This window comes from Mastigoproctus giganteus, chromosome 5 (genome assembly GCF_048544385.1).
Source record: "Mastigoproctus giganteus isolate SK-2022 chromosome 5, ASM4854438v1, whole genome shotgun sequence".
Classification (NCBI taxonomy): Eukaryota; Metazoa; Arthropoda; class Arachnida; order Uropygi; family Thelyphonidae; genus Mastigoproctus; species Mastigoproctus giganteus.
In genome coordinates this window covers 33,530,491-33,549,783 of record NC_143579.1, presented here as the reverse complement: position 1 = coordinate 33,549,783, position 19,293 = coordinate 33,530,491, and the positions used below count along the sequence as shown (strand labels likewise).

Genomic DNA, 19,293 nt, shown 5'->3' with positions numbered 1-19,293 from the left:
AAAAAGGTGAGGCTTGACCATTGCCTTATACGGGGAGTAATCACCTCCTTATCCTTACTAGAAAAATTCCTGTATATTATTGACAAGACACCATGAGCTACTTTTGCAGACCATCTACACAAAACTTCATATCTGACTGCACAATTACCCCAGGTCCATTTTATTCTCTATCACCCCGAGTGTAGTACCACAGTTGATACGTTACTCTGGGGTTACTGCTACCCATATGCAGTACTTTACATTTGTCAATGTTAAACTTCAGTTGCCACCTCTCAGTCCATCTGCTCAACTTTTTTAGATCCTGTTGCAGTAGCATACTGTCATTTGCATCATTAACAACCCTGCCAACCTATGTATCGTCTGCAAACTTAGATCAATATACCATCAATATCATTAATAAATATATAAAACAGCAATGGTTAACATAAGCCAGTATATCATCAGTGGATCTACATTGGCATCTATACTGGTGAACAATGATCAGATGAAAGGTTAATTGATAGTTTAGGTGTTGATGTTTAGTGGATTACTTTAGAAAGTGTAAAAGTAAGTGAAATGGGCAATAGTTGGTGGGAGGAATTTGTCACCCTTTTCAGCAACTTGTGGATATGAGCAAATTTCCAAGCAGAAGGAAAAACACCAGTGGAATAAGAGTGTAAATAAGCAGAACAGGAGTAAGCTCAGAAGCACAGGTTTTGAGTACAAGTGGAGAAATACCATCAAGACCTGGCACTTTACAGGCATCACAACTGTTCAAAATTCTTCTGACATCCTTTAGATGGAAGATTGTACTCAATTGTAAGAGGTGGTTTACAAGATCATCAGAAGAGTTAGAAGAAAAGTAAGGAGCCAGCAGGTTGGCTTTATCTTTAGCTGAGGTAGCAATAGAACTATTGGGTTTTAACAGAAGTATGGGCAGATATGAGCAAACAGAGGTATGGGTAGATATGGGAAAAAGTTATGGCCAATAGCCTTGGCAGGTGACCAGAATGCTCGACTACGATTTGGACAACAAGCAAGTCTTCTACTCTTAGCCTGTTCAAAATCCAGTTTGGACTGATTAATAACTGCTTTACAATTGTTATGAGCTTTGGTGTGAAAGAAAATGAAGTTGGAGATTTGGATGCAGGCTAATTGAGATGTGCAACATTCTTACCTTGAACAACCTTAGCACATTTATTGGAAAACCAAGGTTTAGATAAAGGATGTGATTTTAAGGTGGAGTGTGGAATAAAGGATTTCATCCCTACAAGAATAATTCCACTGACACAATCTGAGCAAATACTGACATCAGAGGATTTAAACAGTAATCCAACCAAGGAAAAAGAACAGAAATCTTGCAGATCCATCCCATTTTGTATTCTTGTAATGCCAAACAAGACAAGGTTGAAAATGGTCACAAGATACGTTGGAATAAAAAATATGACGAAACAAATCTGAAAAACAAACCATATGTGTACCAATGAAATGGTTGCAAAACTTAAGAAAGGGGGGGGGGCAAGAAATGCAATATCCAGGCTTTCATAGACATTTGTGTGCAATTTAAGGAACTTCACTTTGTTTAATGTGATACTGCTATGGTAAACCATGATTTTATAAGGTAATTTGTGGACCATGGGCTTGGAACTGCTACTCTAATGGGCCAATTTAATATCTAATAACTGTGCAGCTCAAAGATAGGAAAAAGGAAACACTTCCAAAAAGGAAACACTTCCCATACTATCATGCAGGGCATCAACAAGCATCCTGGTCCTGTTGTTTGCATGATCCAATTTGAAGCAGGATTTCTTAGTTTCATGTGGTAGCATGATTAGAGTGATCTTTAGCCTGCAGTAATATAGTAAGTAACAGCAAGCATGGCAGAGTTTTCTGTATTACGTAGGGTAGATATTCTCTACTCTTGACTACATATCATGCATTGCAATATCTACTGCTACAACCCACAGTTATATTGGGATGTTATTTTTGCCAGCATGTCCCACCTGTGAACTCAGAGAATTTTAATCAGTCTCTAGCATATTCTCGCTTAAACCAATCACTTTTTTGCCAAACAATGTGTTAATTACTCATTTTCTTAGTTATAAGTGTTCCTGTGATGAATAATAATAATAATTTCCCTTTATTTGCAACTATGATTAGTTACATCAAATACACAACAGAACATAAAGAATATTTGCACCTAAGACAAGAGTTTACAAAGATGATAAGCTACAGCTAAAATTTGTTAAATACATTGAAATTTTTTAACATGCACTCTAAAATGTTTACCTTATGCACAGAACAGTAATCTGGATCATTAATAGAACTTATCCACATTAAGAAAGAAATCATTAAGTAAGGACAAACAAGAATGTTGAGAAAAATTATAATTTTTTTTAATCTTGTTGTTTCAGATATATGCCTATTTCTTGGAATTTTCCAGAAAAAAAAGTGACCAGATACCCAAGAAATCATATTTACTGACAAGAAGTTTGACAAACAGCTTAATTTTTAAAAATGAGATCTCCTGTGAATTAAAGATGGAAAATGTAGATTATCAAAAACTGTTGATTTTGGGAAAGAAATGAGAAAAATGGGGGGGGGGGGGGGGGAAGAAGAAATTTTAGACTAAAATAGTAAAAATGAATATGAAATTATCATTCCACTTCAGTTGGACAACAATACTTGCCTATTTTGCCACTATAACATACTATAAATGACTATCTGGCATGTACGTTATTTGCTTCAATTTATACACAGAAAGCAATGCATCTGAGTTTCTTGTAGGGAGAGGTGTTCCTAATAAACTGCTCACTCTTAATGAGTGTTTATATACATCCATACACACACATGCAATATATACAGCATATCTCATAAATCTGTGAAGAGCTTTTTTTGAGAGGTAAATTCATGAATGCTAAATCTGATCATGGAATAGCATGAATTATTTCTTCCTATTATCATAAACAGTATTAAAAAGTTAGGTGATGCAACACAGTGCATTACATTTCAGGCATGTTTTTTTTTTTTTTTTTTAATTAATTGAATTTTCATTGTTTATGACTAACAGAAATGAACAGTAAATAACTAATTAACTTGTTACCAACAGAATACTAGTTAATTATCTAATAGTATAAAAAAAGTAATTCTTTTCACTTTGCTGCACATACCTCAACATAATATTCATCCAATTTTTTGTAAGAAAATTACCGATTTCCTCCTGGACATCGGTAATATATAAATAATGTTTCATTATTTATATATTCAGAAAACTGATAACACAAGATCTTCAAAAAAAGCAAACAATTTTCAAGTGCACAGTGCTTAAACAGAGAAATTTCCCCCCTTGTACATCTGCCATATTGTTCATTGAAGCTTCCAATAAGAAAACTGTAACAAACATAATGTCTAGTTTTTCAGCTAGAATATACAGTACAGTATATGGATAACTCATGTGATATGCATGAAAAACAAAATAATAACTGCTGGATTTTTGTCTGATTTTAATGAAATTTTGGATTACTCAATGAATATTTCAAAAAGGGCTAAATATAATATTCCATCTGTTGGGAGCTGAGCTGTGATATGCATGTGAACAGACACAGTGAAAACAACAGTCACTTTATATATATACATGAATGCACCTTAAAAACTGATCTGAAAAACCAATACATCACATATAAAGATATAAAATCATTATTATTACATGTTCCCAATTAAATCAACCTGATATTATAAGAGACTAGATAAATAACAACAAAAAATCATCTCTTTGTAAAATAAGAGTGACTGCTTATTTTACAAAGAGAATTACAAAACAGAAACATGTTGTCTATAATCATTCAACCTCACATTAAAATCTTAGAAATTCAAAAATATATGAACCTGGCAACAAGCACATGGAATGCTAGTGACATCCCACTGGGTGTCACCAGGTATAAAACCCTCTCCAGTTTAGAAACAAAGTGGTCATTGATGCTTAGACTTTAATACCTATCAATGACAGTCTGAGGATCAGTTGACAAATGATTGTGAGGAGTTCCCAAGAAGAAAGTGATGAAAATGTTCATGGGAGGGGTATCAAGATGAGACGTGTTTGCAGATCACATCAGCACTTCTCAGGGAATGCAGTGATGTACATATGGTATATACTAGCATGGAAAATATGCTCTGATGTAAGCATTCCCTCATAAAAACCATAAAATGAATAACTTGTTTGCTGTTCAATTCACACCATTGTACATGATGTGCTGTTTTGTTATGATTCAGAGGTGCTGCTTCACAGTAGGTATTTTGTTTGCTGACAGTTTCATCATGTAAGAATCAATGTATCATTTCACCACAAAATCAGCAATATAAATATGAAATAATATACTGTCCCATAAGTCAGTGGTTTCCAAACTTGGGAGTGGCATACCACTCAGCTCAGCTCAGTAACATTTTTGCATACTCCCATGCACAATGAATAATCCCCCCACTCTTTTTTTTTTTTATGAAATCCCCAAACACGAAAGGTATAAAAACCTATAGTACTTAGTACCGTGCATGGATTGAGGGAGAAGTATGGGGGGAGGGGGATGCCGGAAACTTTGCTCTAGAGTCTAAACATGGGTTTCACCACTTTAAGCCTCCAATAAGCAAAGTGGTGGTATTGCACCGGTTGATGAGTCATCTACCTCCTGCAAGAGAATAATAATCTAAGTGATGTAGAAATAGTTATTCAGAGGAAGGGAAGAAATCTTATTCTACCTCTATAAGTTTATACTCATATAATGCAGCTGAAAACAGATATTTCTTCTAGAATTTTCCCCTGTGAACAAATACATACGAGCAAAAATATTTTTTAACAATGTTATTTTCAAATACTTCTACTTAGCTAAAGAAATAGTAGTCAAAAGTAAGCCCCCATATTTTTCCAGTTACAAGGTAACAAGAGTCAACTGGAAAGGAGGCAAAACAAATTCTTGGAGAATGCAATTGACTTCCAACCTTCTCTTAGCAGACTGATAATCATCATGAAATTAACTCATGTTATCATTCTCCTACAAAAAAAAAAACATAAGATAATGTACAAATCACTTTTCCAGGCCCATAAAGAGTTACAATATGAGAAGCTGAGTCTACTTTGATAAAGAGTCTGAGTAGTCTCCATTATTACAAAATAATACATCTGAAAAGATGAAACCTGGTGCTGGAAAAAAAAAAAAATTATCACCTTTGACTATAGCTGTGAATAGCATGATCAATCAAAAAAAAAAAAAAAAAAAAAAAAAATTACTGCTGTTGCTGCAAACTTTAAAATTTACCTGAAAGGGAACCATGGGCTCAGAAAAAAGCTACATCACGAGTTTTAATAAACAAACAAACAATACAATGGGGTTGATCTCTAACTTACATTAATTAACATAAATGATAACTCTTTTACTACTATTCCATCATCAGATTCAACATGATAAATTGCTCCTACCTCAACACCCTGAGATATCATGCCAACCATCGACATGAGACATCATATATGCATACAGAAAAATATTTACATGCCCTCTAATAACAATTTTAAAAAAAAAGTATAAAACAAAAAAAAAAAAAAAAAATCGCAATCTGATAGGGTAAAATTAACCAAAAAATACACTAAAATAGATTATCAGGCAACTATTTGATCAGCACAACAACAATTGAAGTATTTGAAAAATTAAACACTGATTTTATTTTATATAAAATAAAATATGATAAAAAAACTGTGTATATCACACAATTACATCAAATCACAATTTTAAAGCATACATGCCAACATTTTGAAATGGGTATCTATAGTCCAGAAAACAGGAAAGAGAGAAACAGATATTATCAGGTTTACTCATGTAAAATGACATAAATATAGTAAACAAAACTTTTAAATTCTACAATTTTGAAAATGTTATTTATACTTATAAGCAATTTATAACAGCCTTAACTTATTTCCACACTTATAACTGGTTCTAGTACATTAATCCCGGACTGACAAAATGCATCTGAACTTTATGAATTGTGGGTTATAGCTGATTAAGCAATGGGATTAAAGAGTCTGAAAGAGTTTCATCTTACTGGTCTATGACAATCCCCAACATCTAAACTATGGATTACATGGGTGGGGATAAGGTTGAGGGGCAGATTAGACCTGCTTTATTGTATAAATAACATGGAAGTTAAAGTTCAAGATCATGCAAATTAAAAGATTAAAGATATTGATATGACTGTAAGTTATGCCCTATGCAATACTGTTACCATATGAAATGCAAATATTTAGTGAGAGCAATTATTTTTTTCTATAAAGAACATTTACTTTTAAGCTTCCAGAAGAAAAGAACTTTTAGAAACATTTTCTGTTAAGGAAGATAAATATGTATGTATTTACATATCATGTGCACATTTTAATGGCAATTCCAAGGTCTAAAGGTACAGATTTTGCTAATTAATGAATTAATATGAAAATCAAGTACTCACATAAAGCAGCAATTAAGTGACATGTAAGAGAAAATTAATTAAAGGTTTTTTTTTTTTTTTTCAGTTTTGTCATATATGAAACATAATTAGTATTAGCATTGGTAAGAATGATGCAAATAAGCAAGCTTAAGTAGCATCAGCCAAAAATAAAACCTGACCATAATCACCTTTCCTCAGTTCATTTACCTAGTTCAAAATTTCCTGTATTTGTCTAATCCTTCTTTAAATTTAGATAAGCATCCAACCTCCATAAGAGTAGGCACTTGCTCATTCTATCAGTCAATCACTCTTTGACTTGAATAAATTTTTTGGACATTATTTCTACAGTTATTCCTCCCCTCATAATTTTCATTCATGCTTCTTTGTGTAAGTTAGGTAACTAATTGTAAAAAGACCCTCAGCATTTAATTCTCAAACCTTTTAAATCATTATATACCTTCACCAGTTCATTCCATACAGAATTCAAGCCATTCTCTTAATAAGAATACAATCCGCACCCTTAACCAATTCTTGTCATTCTCTGAACCCTTTCCAGCAGATCTACATTTTTTGAAATGAGGATTCCAAACCTGTAATACTCACGATGCTTTATATAATGGAATAATCATCTCTTTTCTGTACTGAAAAAGTTCATTTATATAATGTAATATATCGTCTTTGCCTGGAAAAGTTCCTGTATATCACTGTAAGTGATATACAGGAACTTTTTGTTGGTGGGAGGGGGGATGATTGTCCCGTTGTATAAGGGATCCTCAAGGTGTGTCGGGCCATGGCTTGAGTGCTTTGTGCGGGACTGGGGGCCTCATTTGGGGGAAGAGTTGCTTGGGCTGGTGCAGGGGGGGACAGCAGGATTGGTGAGCGGAGCAGGGAGGCCCTTTTGCCAGGTGGATTGGGTTTTGCAGGTTGCAGTGTTTGGGGGTTGGGCACTTGTGGGGTAGTCTGATTGAGGTGTGTGGGCCTTGAGTGGGTTGAACGGGCTCAGTTCTGGTGGGGTTCTTCCTTTTGCTCGGACTGCGGGCCAGCAGGTACTTTTAGAGGGGATGGATGTGTGAAATGGGTTTTTTTTTTTTTTTTTTTTGGCTGGTGCTGCATAAGCTTGCATCATATGCCTCTACTACTACTACAGAACTCCATGGCCTCCTTAGTAGCCTGTCCACAATGTTCAGAGAACATAACTTATCACATATTTCACTCCCAGTCCTCTCCCTCTTCTTTTTTTCCCTTACTGACTATTCTGAGTTTGATGATACCCAAGCACTAAGAACACAGTGGACATTAATTATCCAAGGTGAATTTTAATGTGCCCTTAACCAATATGAACTTTTTTTTCTGATTTTCATAGGGATTTGAGATTCATTTGAATTACTGCATATTTGAATTAAATAAGTACTGCATATTTGAATTAAATATGCAGTACTTATCACATATAGTAACTGCAATAAAAATTATGCAGGGGTTAATTTTAAAAGGGTTTTCATTAAACAAACCAGTATGGTAGAATGTGCAAAATATACGTTATACATAGCATGCACTAAATTAATAAATTTCTAATTTTATTCTATCTTATAACATTAAATAAAACTTTTTAAAAACAAGGTTCTAAATTCATTGGCTAATAAGTTTAATTTATATTATGTTATTGTTGTTATTATTTATATAGCACATTAGCAGTAAAAATAATATTACTCTGTTATATTGCACAAAGCTTTCCAGTTATACTTCCCAAAAAATTTTCAAAAAGATTAAGATAGTCACTGCTGATTACAAGTTTCAGCAGATGAACAATTATCTTGGAATATGAATGTGAGAGTTCCTATTTTCTAGTTTGAGTAATGGATGAGTTTATTGACTATACAATGTCCCTTAAACAATTCAAAAGTTCATACTGTATCACCCTTTTTGTTTTTTGTTATTATTTTATTTATTGTTTTGACTGGTCAGATTGACTAAGAGAGAAATACCTCAGAGAGTTAATAGAAGCTCAGATAATCAAGGTCCTATTGTACAATGTAAGAAGTACATTACCCTAGAAATGCTGCTACCCAGATGCGAGACCTTACAGTTCTAGGAAAAGTAAAGCCTCTTGTTCTCCACTTTTTTAAATTAATTAAATATACAGTAATCTTCTGATTCATAAACTGGGAGGAATTTATGCATATTTATTACAATATTATAACACAAAAAAAATGGACACTGCTCTTCATGGACTAATATTATTAGTGGGCCCATTGTCGTTTTCTATATATAGCTATGATATTGATGAAGGTATATCGGGCTTAATGTCCAAGTTTTCAGGTCTGGAGGCCTCATTTTTGGAAGGATGTGGATTTGCTGGCATGGGTGCAGAGAATGGTAACAAGATGGATGATGGGAACAAAAGGGTACTCCTACCAAGAAAGGTTTCGGTTCTGCAAACTGTTGCATCATTTACCACTACTAATACTAAAAATAATAATAAATCTTTCAAGAACATCTGGGGTAATATGGTTGATGTTTATAGTTATTTAGTGGGCATGGAAAAGTAAGTAACCTGAAACCTTAAACAAATAGAGAAAAAACCTGAAACCTTAAACAAATAGAGAAAACCCAGGGTCCTGAGCTGTATATCATCATTCTTCTCTTTCTTGGTGATTCCCTTCTACACTCTCTCACTCTCTCTCTCTCTCTCTCTCTCTCTCTCTCTCTCTCTCTCTCTCTCTCTCACTCTCTCTCTCTCTCTCTCTCTCGGTAACTCAGGAATTTTTTTTTTTTTTTTTTCTGCTGGTACAGCAAAAGCCTCAGGCTTCCTTGCACCATATAGCTAATAATAATAATATAACAACAAAAATTCTATGAAAGCAGCTATTTTCATACTAGGATGAAATTTACTATTTACTCATACTAGGATGACAGGCAGCTATATAAATAAAATGCACACTAATATTTTGTTAACAAACCCCTAGCTTTGATGACTGCTGCACATCGCTGTGGCATTGACTGAATACGGTTTTGAATGTATTCCTGGGAAATCTCATGGTACCAAATACCGATTAATGTTTCCTGCAGCTCTCTAAGTGTTTTTTTTCTTTTGCATTACTGAAACACCCATTTTGTTCCAATAATTTTCAACTGGATTAAGGTTTTGACTGTTCCCAGGCTATCAGGTTATTATATAAATTGATTTATCCTTCAACCATTTTTTCTCCTCTCGACAGGAAAGATGGAAAAATAAATTACATTTATTTAAACAAGAGTACAATGTTTCATAATTTAAAACTTTTGCTAATTTTATGAAGTAGTTCTTATGGTTTTGGCTCCATGACATGGAGCAGAGTCGTCAATAAAAAATGCAACTGAAAACATCCCAATGATCTTCAATTGTGGGAAGCAATTTTGTCTCAAGAATGTGCTTGTACACCTTAGCATTCACAAATTCAAGATGATCAATTTCTCTATGTGAAATATACTCCATATCATTTGAGATGCAGAATATTTCACTGTGGAGATGAGAGAGTCAGGATGAAATTCTTGTCTTCTTCATCTAATAGTCTGCTGGCTGTCAGAACCATGCAAGTTGAATTTTGATCCATCATAGAAAATAAAAATAACACATTTCCACTGATCCTCAGACTAACTGGCATGGCCTTTTGCCCATTTTAGATGCTGGTCATTGATTTTTTGCATTAAAGTGGCTTTTTTTCTTGGCTGACGTGCTACTAATCCCACTGAGAAAAGGCATTTACATGTTGTAGCAGTATCTGCCTTTACTTCTGTATCCTCCTCCCATGCTGTTTTTAGATCTGTCAATGAGGATCTTGTTTTGGACACACAGATGGACCAGAACTCTGTCCTACACCATAGAAGATATTCGTGGATGCCCACTTTCTTTCTTTTTGTTTAGACTGCCATTTTCTGATAATTTCTGTAATAAACACTGCTACTGTTGACTGATTACAGTTTTAGCTATTTCATAGCATTTAGCATTAGCATTAGTAGAGGCATTTGATGCAAGAAAGCAAGCTTATGCAGCATCAGCCAAAAAAAAAAAAAAAACAAACCCCACTTCCACTTCACCCCTCTGTTCGTTCAAAATACCTGTCCAGCTGAGCCTTAAACTTATTTAGGCTATCAACCTCCACCACAAGGGATGGAAGTCTGTTCCACCAACCAACCACCCGCTGGCTAAAGGCAAATTTCCGCACGTCTATCCTACATCTGTCTTTCCTCAATTTGAATTTATGCCCTCTCAGGTGATTTGTCTGAGCTAGAGGAAGAATCCCATCAGCATTGAGCATGCTTAAACCATTCAAGGCTTTATACACCTCTATCAGATCACCTCGCTGGTGCCTAGTCTCCAGACACTGTAATTTGCAAAACTTAAGCCTTTCTTCGTAAGAGCACCCCTTTGTTCTCTTTGCAGAGGGATGTAGAATATCCCTCTGCATTCAATGCAGCAGCATGCTTTTCTCACATGGTGTTAATTGTGAAAACATAGCCACTGCAATAGCACAGAATACTGGGCATATGCACTGTATTTATACTGCTGCTAGGGTGATGCAATCATGTAGGGTAGATGACATCATCTAAGAGTGCTTGCTAGAGATGGATGATGCAATAAGGTAATGCAATTTCTAGATATGACTGCTTCCCAGATGACAAAATATATATGATATATTGCCAAATTGCACAGAAATTCATTGAATTTTGCAAGTGATGCAGCTTTTTTGAATACCCCACAATAGGAAGGTAATAACAATTTCAGATTTTTAATCATTGATTAATGGTTAATGTGCAAATTGAAGTTCTCTGAGCAGTATAGGTAGCTCATGGGGTTCTGTCAACGATATACTTCAACTCTGCCAACAAGACAAAGATGGTTCTGGTCAGACTACATCTTGAATACCAAATATATATTTGAAAAGCTCATTTTAGAAGAACACAGATCTGTTAGAAAGAATACACAGAAGAGCAAGTAGATTAGGATATTCTTATCTGAAAGTGTGAGTTCTGTAAATTTCAGAGTTTGGAAACTAAGCATTTGTGTGCAAACCCTAACTTAAGTGTTTAAGGCTTTAAAAGGGTTAAGTAAATTAAATGCTGATGGAACATTTACTGTTTCCCAGATGACATATAATGGAAAAAGTTTAAATACAGGAGAATGGTTGCAGAATAGATGTGAGGAAATTTGCTTCATTCAGAAGAGTGACTCTTGGAATAAACTTCCATTTCTTGTAAATTTACCAAAAGTAAAACAGTGCCCACTGGTTACAGCATGGGTATAAAGGGAATTGCAGGTCTGCATTATAATGCCTATATTATATTGTAGTAAAAGAAGTCATGCCCTACATGATGCAATAATATCTAAAACCAGTTCTTAGTTTATTGTTATATCTACTGTACACTATTACTACTAACTGTTCAAAATATTGGAGAACAGGCGTAACAGATACTATACTAACATATATGTCTATATAAATCATTAATAAAATATAATAGATGATCAAACACCAAAAGATTTACTGTTTTCACATTCTATTGCACCTCTAGCCAAGCCACTGTGACTTTTAAATCTTGCTAAGCAACGTGCATAACAGGAATGCCAGCAGGTTCAATGTCATCATTGTCTTCTGATTCTTAGCTTCCTCTGTCTGGCTCATTTTTTTTGCTGACACTTGCAAGATGTTCTCACCAGTTTGCACTTGACATGAGTTTTTTCCCTCTCTTTCCTTGTCAATAGCCAAGCACTGTTCTGTTAAATCCAATTTCCATAAGATCTGGCACTTGGAGAACATCTCGTACTTTGAGAATATCACATCACCCATGACAGAATTAGGCCTTTTTTCTTATTATATGTTACTTTAATTTTTACACATTAATTTGATTATACATATACTCAAATTAATATGTAATAATGTAAAAGTGAATTTATCTGTAATCAAAACTAACAACTTCATGTATATCATATCACCATAATTTACCAGTTCTGCTTTCTTTGTAGTTGCTGAAGAAGTGGTATAGGAAGTACCATGAAATATCTGAGAATAATGTGTAATTCTTTAAGAAATTAAAAGCAGATTACATTCCACACAGGTTTAAGTACTCATTATTTCAACAATGTATAGATTATATTTTACCATTTCTAGATATGAGTGAAGCAGCAAGCAACTGAGCTGGGCAGTTATTCAAATGCAATAATGCTTTATGTTCTAAGCATTTCTTTATCAACTGCTGGTGAATGGAAGAAACTCTTGTGAAACCATTCCAAAAATGTATCCAGGTATTTGCATTATTTTGTACTCTACTGGCAGTTGTTTCATATTTGCATCTTTAAAACAATGAGATCTTACTTTTTCCAATGCACAATGGTGAGAACTTATGTGAAATAGTTTTGTTTACACAAAGCAGGAGTGTAACTCTATTCTTGCTGAATTTTAATCATGCTTTGTTAAGAGAAAGATTAAAACTAAGCAAAGACTTTGGGGTTGAGAGACTTGCCTGGTGACATCTCATGTAAAGCAGTTTCATCATATAACATAAAAATAGCATAGCTGCTCATCACAGTAGTTTTCTTGATTTATTATGAAAACTGTAAGGCATTTTTGCTGTCACAGGATTGTGATTCCATGCTATTTGTTATTTCACCAGATCTGTAATACACAGATTTGCCAATGCCAAAGCTACTCACAAATATGGATAGCTTTTTCACATTTTAAATCACAAAAAAAAAAAAAAAAAAAAAAAATTCACTTCTTACATATCGAGTACTGGTCCTGAAATTAATTCACTTGATCTTTTCTTGTGTACAAGCAGTCATCCACAATTTTGTTCTTTGAAAGTCTTGTTTTCTTTATAAGACAGGAGTACCATCCCCTTATGCAGTAAGTAGGTATTTTCCTTCTTTTGCTACCCATCCATATATGGTTCTCTCCAAAATACTAAACTTTCTTTTAATTCGAGCTTTTTAAATTATAATTTTAACTTTCTAAGTTGCAGATAATTTTTCTTTTGCAGTGTATATATAAAAGTCTATATATAAAAACAATCTTTCCTCATACAGTGAGAATAACAATACACTACTCACCAATGTTTAAAGGCACACCATACAAAAATAAAAAGCTTTGGATCTTTTCATTGCAGCAGGCAGAAAGTGATGACAATTCACATGTGAAAATTTGGTACTTGATATATTACAAAGCTGGAAGATTAATACAAAGAGGAAAGAAAGGATGGAAAGGAGAATTAAGACACCTGTAATATATCCAAATCCTTGGTATATGCAATGGCACTGTAACCAGAGAGCACTGTACTGTCTCAACTCTCCCCAGTCATTGTAGTCAGAGGTCCTAGAACAGCAACTCAACATTACTTATATCTAGTAGAATGTATTCTGATTATAGTGTGTGTTTAAAATAAAATTTATTTTTATTTTCTTAGTTTAAAAATATTTTAGCAAGAAAATATAATAAAAGATACTGATTACGGACATATACACCAAATAAACTAATTAAATATTTCATATGTCAAAAGGTCTTTCATTAAATTTTCTTATTTAGCAGTATTTTCACATAATGTCCATCTCAAGTTTAATTAATTTCTTTTATTTATTTTATTTTATTTAATATTTTTAATAAGAACTATACTGTACTTCTTTAATTAATCAAATAAAAAACTGGTCTCTATCTAAAACCTCAAAATCGGGAAAACATCATCATAATATATTTTTTTAAATATTTCAAAAGATTTAAAAGTAAACCACACTCTCAAAAATATAACAAAATTAGTAGTTTTTGGATAGTTATTTAAAGTAAATCAAACTTCTGAAGATGGGGAAATTCTGCAGAAGTTGGCATGTATGCCTTTAAGTAAAATTAGGATATATTACACTCAACAATGCCATGCAAACACACTGCTAAATCATATTAAATATGTAGTGCGCGCACACACACACACAAGCTGCAATTTTAAAAACAGGGAAGGAAAAAATAAATAAAATCAAATATTCAGGTAAAAGTAATATTTCCAATAGCAGGATGAGCCTCTGTCTACCACTCCACCTGAATCCAAACATCTCAGAAAACAATAAATCAAGAACAGAAAACTACCGAGGATTACCGGCGCACTAATGTAAGCATCTTCATAATTCCTTGGATTGATGCGTAGCACACCCTGAAAAAAAAAATTATAATCTGGTTACAATTGTTACTGTATATTAGTACTTCCTGTTTCTATAAAAAAAAAAAAAAAAAAAAAAACAATGAAAATTTTTAAAAACATTATACAGTAAAATATTTAGCTATATATGATACATATTTTTCCAAAATGTAAACAGGCTTAGTTTCTAACTAGTTAGAAGACTGGTGTATGATTTAAATTTATATCAATTCACAGGATATGTCACTTACCCTGCAAAACCACATAATATATAAAAAAAAATCATTCAGTTTTAGATTCCGACTTTGAGGCAGATGAATAACGGCCAGCAATGGTGGGTTTTTTGGCAAAGGGCCTTCTGTGCCATATCATTAATATTAATAGTGGAAAATGATGCAAGAAAAATGGCAAAACGGCAAGACATACAGCATCGGCAAAAAAAAAAAAATAAATAAATAAATAAATAATCACATTTCATCTATCCCCTCCCCCCCACCAACAGCCATTCAAAGCAAACTTTAAACACATCAATCAGATCAACCTTGCAGATACCTAGTCTCGAGATGCTGCAATTTGCAGAACTTAGTCTTTCTTGGCAAGAGCACCCCCTTTCTTTCTCTCACCAATCTCATTGCCCTTCACTGTACCTATTCCAGTACCTCCACATCCTTCCTAAAATGAGGCCCTCCAGACCTGTACGCAGTATTCAACATTTGGCCTGACTATTGCCTTATACAATAGGATAATCACCTCCTCATCCCTGCCACCCTTTCTGAACTGGGGACATATTTGTACATCTCCAGTCCACAGGAATGCTCTCATAATCATGGCTAAAGGTTTGTTTACCTCTTTTCTTGCCTTCTCTAATATAACTGGATAATCCCATTAAACCCAGGTATCTTTTTTACATTTAGCTTCAACAATTTCTCTTCCACTTTCTTCTCACTTATCACAAAATTAATGTTTTCAAATATTGTTTTCAATAATCATTAGTGATACTGATGAAGGCATATAAGGGTTAGTGATTAAGTTTTCGATTTAAATAGATGGACTGCTGGCAAAAGAAGTTTAATACTGACAAATACAAGATATTAAATGAATGGTGCCACACTCATGGTAGCAGAGAATAAAAAAAAAAAAAAAAACCCTGAGGTAATTGTGCAGTCAGACACAAAGTTCTTTGAGCATTGCAGTCAGGCTTTTAGGACAGCTCATGGGCCTTTATCAATGACATGCAGAAATTTTGCCAGCAGGGATAAGAAGGCAATGGTAAGACCATATCTTGAGCACTGCATACAGGTCTTGAAGCCTCATTTGATGAAGGATGTGAATCTGATGGAATGGATACAGAGAAGACCAACAAGTTTTGTGAGGGGGGGACAAAAAGGTACTCTTAACAAGAAAGACTTCAGTTCTGCAAACTGGGGCATAAATTCGTCGGGTTATTGTGATGAAGTTGAAATTCACCTTGCCTGCCATTTTCAATGACTTTGCATCATCATGTAGTGCGTGCTTCATTTGCATTTCATAAGGTGTGATAGCATCTCTAGTAACTTAGCCCTGTGAAGTTCTTTACAGCAAATTTCATTTTGACTGTTATCATGATGCCGTCTAAGAAGTGACAGCAGTACGAGTAAATCTACCAAGAAAAGGAAAAAGAAAGTGATCAATTTGGATCAGAAAATTAAAATAATAAGGATGTATGAAAATGGTCAAACATTAACAAGTATCATGCAGAATTTAGATCTGTCAGTATCAACGGGGAACACAATAATAAAGGACAAAGAATATACAAAGCAGTAAAGGGATCGGCACCAATGAAGTCACCTATAATAACCAAGGCTAGAAGAGGAATAATAAACGAGATGGAAAAGTTACTTATTGCGTGGGTGGAAGACCAAACCCAAAATCACATCCCCTTAAGCCTCTATCTCATCAAAGCAAAGGCTCGTGCCATTTTTGAAGATCTTAAGAAGAGCAATGATATTGAAACCACCTTTTTGTGAGTCATGGTTGGTTTGATAGGTTCAGTAAGAGAAGCAGATATCATAATGTTTCTTTCCGCAAGTTGTGAAGCAGCTAGTGCAGATGGCAAGGCTGCCAAAAAATTCAAAGAAAAATTGGATGATATTATAAGTGGTGGTTATTTGCCACAACAAATATTTAATGTCGATGAAACTAGCCATTCTTGAAAAAATGCCTGGCAGGAGATATATTTCTATTGAAGAAAAGTCGTTGTCTGGGTTTAAAACTGCTTTTATAAAAACTGGGTTTATAAACTTAAACCTTTAGTGGTTTATCACTCAGAACTTCTCATGTGGACTTTTAAGGGCATTGCAAGAAATCGGTTCCTGTACTCTTCACTAACTCTAAGGCTTGGGTGACAATAACCATGTTTGAAGAATGGTTTCTAAATGTGTTTGTCCATGAAGTTGAAAAAAAATGTTGCTTACAAATATCATTATTTCTTGTTGGATTTTTTTTTGGTGCAAAGGCAACTTTGGTCATATTGCACCTATTTATTAGAATTATGTGACAAAGACACTGAAGTTTTCTTAATTATGGTTTATATCTGGTTGAAATATCCTATTAGTTTTAAATAAGTAAATATATTCTCAATGTTGGAGTTATCGCCTATGATTTGTGATAAATTTAGGGAATCCTGGATATTTATAGGGAGATGAAAGGTTTTTTGTCACACCATGTGGTATTGTGCACATTCTACAAAGAAATGTTTCACAGTGAGTTGACAAGAACAATGGAGACATTCTGGAGGATTAGCTTTCGCGGGTAAGTACAAGTGTGTGTGAGATTTGTGTGTCCAATGCACAGTCTTGTTAGAATGACTTCTTTGTGCCGATCCTTACGGAGACCTGAATTCTATGCCTGAAGTTCATGTTTTATTTGAAAAAGTTTATTGGTTTGGTTCATTTTGCCAGATTTGTGACCACTGATTGTTGAGAATCTTTTTGATGATAGGTCTGTAATCAGGATGTGGAACTTTGTAAAGACTTAGGTTTATATTTGTAGGATTCTTTGCTGCTCAATCAGCACTTTCGTTACCATCAATGCCTGCATGCTCTGGGATCAAACAGAAATTTATTTGCCTTCTTTTGCATTTGAGCTTCAAAAGATGAGCTTCTATCTGGTGAAGGATGGGATGTGATGGAGTCTGCTTTTGTTGGAGAGAATGTATTGCACTAAGTGAATCGGTATATATGAGATGGTTCAGAAGAGGAGAGGATTCAATGTATTTTAAGGCTATTAGTATGGTAAATAGCTCAGCAGAATAACTACTGCATTCATTTGGGAGTTGCTGTGAGATGACAGTGTGTGGAAGAACCACTGCAGCACGCACTTGAGTAACTGTTTTAGAGTGCACGGCCTGCTGGACAGGAATTGAAGTGAATAAAGAAACCACATCAAATGATGCCATGACACCAGATACACCAGAACCCACCTACACCTATTACAACATGGTGTAGATACATTGACGATATTTTTACCGTAATACCACATGGTTCTGAAACTGCACTGCTGGAATACCTCAACTCCCTATCTAATTTCATCAAGTTTACCATAGAATCAGAGGTGAACGGTACGCTCCCGTTCCTGGACATCCTAGTGCATCACGTAGGCCCACATCTAGAGACCTCAGTATACCGCAAACCCATGTGGTGCGGTCAATTCACTAACTACAGGTCCGGCCATGCACCAAGCCATCTCAATAGCACTGCCCGCACCCTATTCTCCAGGGCTTGGAGCCATTCCAGCACCGACACAATTAGGCATAACGAGATCTCCCGTGTGAAGGCGGACCTAACCAAATGTGGTATAGGTATGGTATGGTATGGGTGTTTATTGGCGCATCAGCTGCTATGGCTATAGTGCGCCTATTCGTAGTTATATCAGAAAATAATAAAGAACGTAACAATTCAAATTCATTTCAGTTCTGAGAGCTATTCATAAAAGATTATACACTCTAATTTGTTTCAGAAAGCAGAAAAGTTCCTTAATATTTGCCTCCTCTCCTATGATATGATGTAATGTCAGCGGTTCTTGAAGATTAGCCAGATTTTGAAGTGTTGAAGTACGATGTGGTTGATAGTGTGGACAGTCAATCAAAATATGTTTGACTGTTAGATGTTCAGAGCAGTGTGAACGCTGCGGAGGATCATTGCCGGTGAGTAAATGGAAGTGAGTCAGAAGGGTGTGCCCTATTCTTATCCGTGCAAGTACCACTTCTTCTCGCCGAACTTTCTGGGTGCATGAGTGCCATAATTTTGGGTCCTGTTTCAATTGAAAAAGTTTGTTATTTGTTTCTTTATGCCATAGCGCTGTCCACTGTGCATGGTATGCTGTTTGAATTATGATATTATAATCAGATGCTGGAATGAAGGCAGAGGTTAAGTCTAAGGTTGATGGATTTTTAGCAGATATATCAGCTATTTCATTTCCTTTTATGCCTGAATGTGCCGGAATCCAGCAAAACTTCACTAGTTGTTGACGGTGGTCAATTTGCAAAAGCAAACTCCTGATTTTAACTAAAATATGGTGATTCTTTTGAGAGGGATTCTGCATTGCTCTAATTGAGCTGAGAGTCAGTGTAAACTATATATTTTGCAGATGGGTGTAGAGTCAAATTTTCTAGAGCTAATTGTATTGCATACAGTTCTGCTGAAAAGTTGGTATACTCAGGTG

The 19,293-nt window shown here is 34.7% G+C and overlaps 1 protein-coding gene across 4 annotated transcripts in view; it reads right to left on the bottom strand.

Annotated features, from left to right (window-relative positions):
• The window catches only part of Dis3l2 (Dis3 like 3'-5' exoribonuclease 2), a 440,068-nt gene that overhangs the window by 297,493 nt on the left and 123,282 nt on the right, over positions 1-19,293 (bottom strand). For 3 of the 4 annotated variants that reach the window (XM_090373977.1, XM_090373976.1, XM_090373978.1), the window contains exon 6: positions 14,554-14,607. In XM_090373977.1, the coding sequence (XP_090230103.1) occupies positions 14,554-14,607 (54 nt within the window). Of the gene's footprint in view, positions 1-14,543; positions 14,608-19,293 lie in introns of all 4 variants that reach the window. The other variant, XM_090373979.1, reaches the window with a different exon arrangement.